Source organism: Curcuma longa, chromosome 4, assembly GCF_044706935.1.
Source record: "Curcuma longa cultivar G26 ecotype Majalengka, Jawa Barat chromosome 4, ITB_CL_G26_1.1, whole genome shotgun sequence".
NCBI lineage: Eukaryota > Viridiplantae > Streptophyta > Magnoliopsida > Zingiberales > Zingiberaceae > Curcuma > Curcuma longa.
In genome coordinates this window covers 16,220,023-16,227,819 of record NC_133864.1, presented here as the reverse complement: position 1 = coordinate 16,227,819, position 7,797 = coordinate 16,220,023, and the positions used below count along the sequence as shown (strand labels likewise).

The 7,797-nt window shown below is 38.2% G+C and overlaps 1 protein-coding gene and 1 pseudogene across 2 annotated transcripts; one reads left to right on the top strand and one right to left on the bottom strand.

Moving 5' to 3' along the window:
* Positions 1–987: 987 nt before the first annotated feature.
* Positions 988–4,115, bottom strand: LOC141828378 (uncharacterized; annotated as a pseudogene).
* Positions 4,116–4,732: 617 nt separating this feature from the next.
* LOC141828379 (2-phytyl-1,4-beta-naphthoquinone methyltransferase, chloroplastic) lies at positions 4,733–7,797 on the top strand. 2 transcript variants are annotated; one of them, XM_074715805.1, is made up of 8 exons: positions 4,733–4,948; positions 5,028–5,092; positions 5,174–5,264; positions 6,427–6,515; positions 6,775–6,908; positions 6,971–7,032; positions 7,120–7,219; positions 7,421–7,797. In XM_074715805.1, exons 1-8 carry the CDS (start codon positions 4,733–4,735, stop codon positions 7,519–7,521), a joined length of 858 nt encoding a protein of 285 aa, XP_074571906.1. In that variant the 3' UTR covers positions 7,522–7,797. The 2 variants fall into 2 exon arrangements, with proteins under 2 accessions (XP_074571906.1, XP_074571907.1); XM_074715806.1 differs by having other exon boundaries at positions 4,734–4,948; positions 5,174–5,246.

The following is a 7,797-nucleotide window of genomic DNA, read 5'->3' as shown; positions in this document are numbered from 1 at the left end:
CATTTTTCCATAAAATAAATTAAATATCATATATGAAAAAAAAATTAGTAAAGAAAGTATTTTGTAGGGATGTCAAAAATTAGGATTGAGAGTTTTGAATCGGATTAAACAACTCGGATTTAAAATTTAAAAGATTTCTTTAAAGGTTAAATCAAATTTTTTTAAAAATTAAAATATTTTATATAATATTAATATGATAATAATAAAATACTAAAATTAAAATAAAAGTATTAAAAAATAATATTTTTTTGAATTATTTAAAATTTCTGAATTAGCAGAATTATACATCGATTAAAATTGACACATAATATTTTAATTTTAAAAAATTAATCTTTTTATCCACTGAAGCTGCTCTCTGTATAAAACACTTCCACATGATATTATTCTATATAAATCAGATCAACAACTGTAACATGAAAGGCCAAGGAATTCTAGCTGAAGACATATTCACAGTTTAAATCCAAATTATAATGTATATGATATTTTTATTTTCTTTGAATGCCATGAAAAATCTAAAGAGAAAGAATACTTTAGACAGAAATTAAAGACACAATGTGATTTGATAATTTTTTTATAAAGGCTGTTTTAATAATTTTCTGCCTAAGATTTTCATTCTTTTGGAATTCAACAAAACATAACATCACGAGCAAAGATGCCAAGCATAGGCACCAGGTGCAGTGGAAGTCGCAGGCAAAGCATCGAACACTTCCTTGATTCCTCCATGGCGTGCAAGCGGAGCAGCACCACAGCCACAGCGCTCAGTGCTCCTTTTGCGGAGTTACATCCTGCATCGGCACGTCTCGGCGAGAATCCTGGTACCTTCAGGAGGAGGCGCCCCGCCGCGTGAACGTGCAAGAGCTTCTTAGAAAAATTGGAAAAGAATTATTGTCTTCTAGACAAAATGCTATAAAGCTTTATAATAAATAACGAAAATATGAAGAAAAAAAATGTTTTTGTAGACAAATTACCTGTTCTTTCGTCTTCTACTCTTCCACAGGCCCAATGGGATTAAGTAAATACTTTGCTTTAGCCACTTGATCTTAATCAGTGATCAAGTGTGAGGCAAATTGGTAACTTGTTCATCTGCCAAGAACTCATAAACTTCAAGTAATCAAAAGTTGCTGCATATCAACGGCAAATATCAAATTCATCAGAACAATAAGTTAGAGCATAATTTACTCATCTAATGGCCCCAAATAAGTCGGAACAAATAGTTAAAATAGTATACTTTGGCATTGTACCTAGCTCACGATCATCAAAGTACTCAGCCTAAGGAACCACTAATGGAGGAACAAAAAAAATTCTTCCACCTCTCCCTCCATGCATATGTGACTTCTTTCACTTGAGCTTTCTTTCCCATGTAGGAAACATAGCATTAGGGAGAAATTGAGCACCAATGAACAATCAAAGCCTTGAACAAGATTCAAATCATGTGCTTGATCAATGTGGATAATATATCATGCTGGAGGTGCACTGGGCTTGATTGTGACTAAGTCCAGCCTCATACACTAAAATCACACTTAACAAACGCAAAACAACTGCCGAAGTGCTAAATTTTATTGAGGTACACATTAATCAAGAAGTACTAACCATGATGGAGTAAGTAGTTAAAGAACTTACATTTACAAGTTTCATGTTTGACAGAAACTTAAGAAAAATAACCTAAGCTGCTGGAACTTACCTTCAAGATTACCAGTAATCTTTGCAGGAACATACTCCATTCTCAAAATGATGAAATCTCTTAGCATCTCTAGCAATGATTAGTCGCCCAACTAGCTTTGATATGATTTTCAAAGCATTATGGTAATCTCCACAAACACGAAGATTTTTCATGATCCTAATATCGGAGCGAACAGAGGTAGTCATAAGGGCGTAAGAAAGAGCTAGCCTCTCACTGTGAGCAAGTAAAGCATCCTCCTTAGATTCCTGATCAACATCATGGAGCACAAATCTTGTGTCTGGTACATATCCAGCTTCCTTCATGTGTTGTTGTAAACACCTTAGCTGTGCATAAAGCTTATCATTCTCAGGATGAGATCTGTCTCCTGCTCTATATTCACGAATTTTGCTCTTAAGTTGAAGACCTTTTTTCTTTTCTTTCTCCTTTGCCAAGTCTGAATCTTTCACAAGCAACAAACCCTTCTTAGATTGCTCATTTAGCCTGGAAGCATCTAAGTGCTCTACAACCTTAGCACATAGATCCCCTAGTTCCAAATTTCCATTCAATCTAGAAAGAGTCATCAATGTTTCCCAAATATCAATACTTGGCTCAAACGGCATCTGGTCAATGAATTCCAGAGCTTCTTCCAAATATCCAGCTCTCCCAAGCATATCTACGATTCCAAGGTAATGTTCCATGCCAGGAGCAATACCAAAATCCTTTTTCATTGATTCAAAGTGCAACAATCCTTCCTCAGCGGCTCCTAGACAACCACAGACATAAAAAACAGAGACAAACAATCCTCCATCAGGTGTCAATCCTTTCTGTTTAAACTCAGTGAACATTTCAATCGCATCATCTCCAAGCCCATTATTTGCAAGACCCATTATCATGGTATCCCAAGATGTCAAATTTCGATGGGGCATGTTATCAAATAACTGATAGGCATCCGACATTGAACTGCACTTGAAGTACATACTCAGAATCTTGTTATTTATTCCAACCTCGACATTTTCAAATCTTTGTAATATGTGGTTATGTAATTTTCTTGCTTCTTCTATAAACTTGTCATCATCACATGCTAGAATCAAATTCAAATACCTTGGGAGATCCACCACAAACCCATTCCTCTCGAGCATAACCAACACTTCCATTGCTTCTCTCATCTTCTTTTCTTTGCAAAACTGATCCAGTTCTTCAATTGTGCCCTTGTGTGTTATTGAATAGCCAATTTCAGAAGATTCAATAGGAGAAGATACAGAAATATCTTGTTTTACTGAGTTATCAGAGAAAGCAGAGTTCTCGTAAACAACAGGAGGATCATCTCTTTGATATCCAGCTGTGTCATAGAGAATGTCAGTCTGCATTTCTTTATAAAACCCATTTGACCTTTGATGAATATTTGCTTCAGTATCTGTATAAGTTCCTTTTTGGTAATTTGGAAAAGCTCCTGTTCTGTTATCCAGACAGTTAGAATTTGGATCGTGTTGCATATTCCCTGGATTATGTCTATATTTTGCATTGCCAAAGCTTGAATATGTGTCTTCTCCTAAGCGTTCTGGATATCTCTCTCCATAACGTCCACTAGGATCTAATTTGTTACTTCTATGCCATTCTTTCCCATTTCCATATGATTCAGTATTTGCTATAGCACTACGACCACGAGCAAAATTTGGAATATGGAAACCATCTTCCTGTTTCTGGTGGAACTCCCCCGTCCTAATTTGGTCATTCCAACCTACTTGCAGATTGTTGTGATGACTAGTAGACACACTTACACTCTGCCCACCAGTTCCAGTATAGTTTTTATGATCGTAACCATCAGAACTGAAGTCACGGTTGCTTCTCCATTCATTGCCATTGAAATTCATGTGGCACACATGTGCAGTGTTGTTAGCGTCACATCTATCAGTGCCCACGTAGAAGTTATAAGTGGCTCTGCCCAACATCACAATTTGCATTTACCTGGGTGTGAGCATCGTGTGATTTTCCCCCATGCACATCTGAAAGACTTGACCTTTGATGTGTGTCCAACCTTGAGCTCGAACTGTAGTCCCCCCAGATACCATTGCTGTGGTAATTCAACCCATCATGACTGTGAGTCCGAGCTCCTCCCACCTCTCCACTCCTGTACCCATCTTCACCCCGAGAGACAGTAGTGGGAAATGATAGGCGGGAGCTGTGATGGGGTTCAGCGTCACTCTCCCGGTGGGCACAGTGTTCAGGTGTGTAATCGTTTCTTTCTGCAGCAATGTTTAACCACCGAGAGAAGAAGGGTGGAAGTGCCTCGTTGGCAAAATTATCGTGCAAACTTCCAGTGTTTCGCAAAGGGAGACGGAGTGAATATGAGGGGAATGGAGGAGAATACAAGCGAACCTTAGATAGCAGAGAGAGGGAACTCTTGGTGAGGATCGGTAGCTTCTTCTTGAACATTGATATGCTGTCTCCTATCAATTCCAAGATCTTGCCGCAGCGAGATGATGTGAACAAGGATGTGAACAAATTGATCATATCCTTCAAAACCACAGCAAGCAAGCAGCAGCCTGCTCAAAAACAAAATTTTTACTCCATGCCTTCGAACTTAGAGCTCGAACGAACAAAGATCAAACATTTCACAAAAGAAGAAGAAAAAAAATCAAGCTTGAGTTCATAAAACACCTAATAAGTGGAGAGAGGATACGGAGGTGGCGTCGATCGACCAGTCTATGCTGCCGTCGGGCATGAACTAGGAAGACGAATTGGCGGCGGGGAGAGTCTGGCGTTGGCGGCGGCGAGGTAACGCCGGAATGTCGAACGGAAAGGGGTGGCCGTTTCTGGGGTTAGGGTTTACGTAGGGATTTTAAATAATAATTTTGATCGTTTGGGAGAGCGATCAAAACATTTATAAAAAAACATTTTTTATTATCCCTTCAAAAACATTTATTTTTTAGCAGAAAATTACAAAAACATTTTTTATATATTATTAAAAAAATACTCTTTTTAAATTATTAAAATAATATCTCATTTATAATTTAATATAAAAAAGATTTATTATCCGCAGTCGATTGGCGCGTGCGGACGCCGTCCGCACAAATGCTTTCACATTTCGTCGGCATGCCTGCAGTTTGCCGTCCTCCGGCATCACCGTCTTCATCGGCCGCCCTCCACCGCCGTCCGCCGCTTCCTCGACCTGTCTTCGGCCTTCCACGATCCCTTTTCTTCATTCCTTCCCCACTGAGAAAGACTCGAATTCGCTGTTCCTCCCAACGCCAGGCCCTCTTTAACCGCATCGCCCCCATCTACGACGATGTATGCCTCCGCTCTCTCTCTCTCTCTCTCTCTCCCCTTTCTCTGTTTCAGTTTCTCTAACATCGACTGGAAATGGCAGCTGAACGATCTGCTCAGCTTGGGGCTGCACCGATCCTGGAAGAGGATGTGCATCTCCTGGAGCGGGTGGATACCGATTTCCGTGGTTGATCTTCGGTTTTTTTGTCCTTCTGCATAATTCTCGCCGTGCTGATTTCACTCTCTCAGGGCAAAGAAAGGGGATCGAGCACTTGATCTGTGCTGCGGAAGTGGCGATTTGACGTTCCTTCTCTCCCAGAAGGTAGGACTCCAAGGAGAGGTGCGTCTGTTGGCTGCATCATCTGAGCTGCATTTCCTATGCCATCTCGAGTTATACTTTCATTTTAGCATTCGCACCCGAAGTTTTGGTTGCATCAAATTAAACTGTACCGGGAAGCAAATTGTCTAAATCTTCATACACTCCTAAATTTTGTTGATTGCATATAGAAGGCCAATCTACACTGTAAAGGATTCATCGGCATAAGTGAGAGTCAAGCTTCTGTCTTGGCAATTGGCATTTGAGATTTCTTAAAGAGATTTCTTAAAGGTGGCATATAGCATCCTATATGAATTGTTTCTTAGTCAGACAAAAGAATTATTAGCACACAAGCCACTTTGCTTTAGATTGGATATATCAATTGGCACTTGAAAAAAAAAACAATAGTTGGTGTATTTGCATGTCTAATTGTGGAATATCTATTAATCATCTTACCATCTCATGCATTGTTGTAGAGAGTCTCTGCGCTTGTTCGGCTGCATAAGCTTATGCAGTCAGGGAAAAGCATGACATTTGCTATGGCCACACAAGAATCAATTCATGCAGACTAAATCGATCATTAGATTGGCAAAGTCTAGTCATGTCCAAGTTAATGTTGATGAAGGCTATACCAATATTGCTAAACATAAAAAAGGAGCAAAGTATATGTATTGCTTAAGTAAACAAAATAATTTATGTGCATTGGTTATGTAAACAGGTAAATTTCTTATTGTACATTAATTGTGGTTGTTGGCTAACTTGCATTGTCAAATGTTATGTTTTTTTTGTGTTATATGTGTTACTCATATTCTCATACAAAATAGATATGCCATCTTTGACTTGTTAGGATGATTAATTTAATTTTTAAATGGGTGCTGTAAATTTTATTTATCTTGGTGCCAATGTAATACTTTTCTTACAATACTGCTGCATATACATCGCCATTATACATCATGCAGTATTCAATCGAACACCTCTTGCATATGCTTTTTAAAGACCTTTTAATGGAACATTAGACGTTTTAGTTTCTATAGTTTCTAAAAAGCTAAACCTTGCTTTTTAGTTAATAGAATGCCTCTGTAAAATTAGGCTAAGCATTTCGACTATGTATGAAAATGTCATAACATTTGAGATATCTCCTCCTTATTTTGCAGTTAGTTGGAGATTCTAATGCTCTCACTTGCAGGTTTGCGGTCTAGATTTCTCAAGAGAACAACTATCCATTGCTTCCGTTCGTCAAGACTTATATTGGAAAGCTTCCTACCAAAACATTCAGTAATCACTAATTGTATACATATATAGGAAGCAGAAACATGGTTGTTGGAAGGACATAGATTTCATGTTTGAATCATCATACTTTTATTGCGCCTTATAAGATATTTTATCAACATCTCGTTATATTCTAGGAAATACTTGTTCTAGAAATGCATCAGATGAAGCAGCAAAATTTACATTTCATTGCTTCCAAAGATTTATTGATCTTGTTCTTCCAGTTTATTTTCTAAAACCAGATTCACGTGGTATGTTGCTGCAGGTGGATCGAAGGTGATGCACTAGATCTACCATTTTCAGATTGCTACTTTGATGCAATTACCATGGGATATGGATTGCGTAATTTAGTCGATAGACAAAAAGCTCTCAGGGAGATTTTTCGGGTTCTAAAACCAGGTTTCTTAATCTTCTCTTTTGGTTTGGCTTAGATTACTATTAATATTTACATCTTTTTCCAGGTTCAAAGGTCTCCATCTTAGATTTCAATAAGAGCACATCAAGTCTCATAAACACGGCACAAGTACTGTGTTTTCCAATCCTCACAAAGCCCAAACTGTGCTTTTACTTTATTGGGAGACAACTAAAGATCTGTGCTTCCATGGTTTAGGAATGGATGCTAGACAACGTAGTCGTTCCCGTTGCAAGCACCTACGGGCTTTCGCAAGAGTACAAGTACTTGAAAGGATCAATTGCTGAATTTCTAACAGGTTTGATCTCATATTGTTTCCTTCAACACATCTTGAATATTCATGATTACGTTCCCAAAGCTCGACTTCCTGAGCTGTTTCGAATAAATTGTTTTGCATTTGTGAGGGAAGCCCAGCTAATATTTGTGGATTAAGCTTCATTTTATTAGTTCTCGTTAGTTACTACTTCGGGTATGAATGGGATACCATGTCTTTCTGCAGGAAAAGAATTGGAAAAGCTTGTCGATGAAATAGGATTTTCCAAAGCAAGGCACTACGAAATTGGTGGAGGTTTCATGGGGAATCTAGTGGCAACCAAATAGCAGGGGCAAAAGAATTTGGTATGAACTCAATTGGAATGCTTTTTATTGAAATTGCTGAAACAGTCCCTAGAAGGCAAGAACCATCAAACATGCAGATAGCGGCGACTGCGTCTCCCAGAAGAACATGAGCTTCCGTTGCAAGTTTCCTGTTCTTTTTTTCCCATTTTATAAATTTGATCTTTGATTTAGTGTTTTTTTCTTCTTCTTTTTGCTGAAATAATTATGAATGGACTTGTCGGCACCTGACCGTTTCTACTTGGCAATTTGAATAGAATT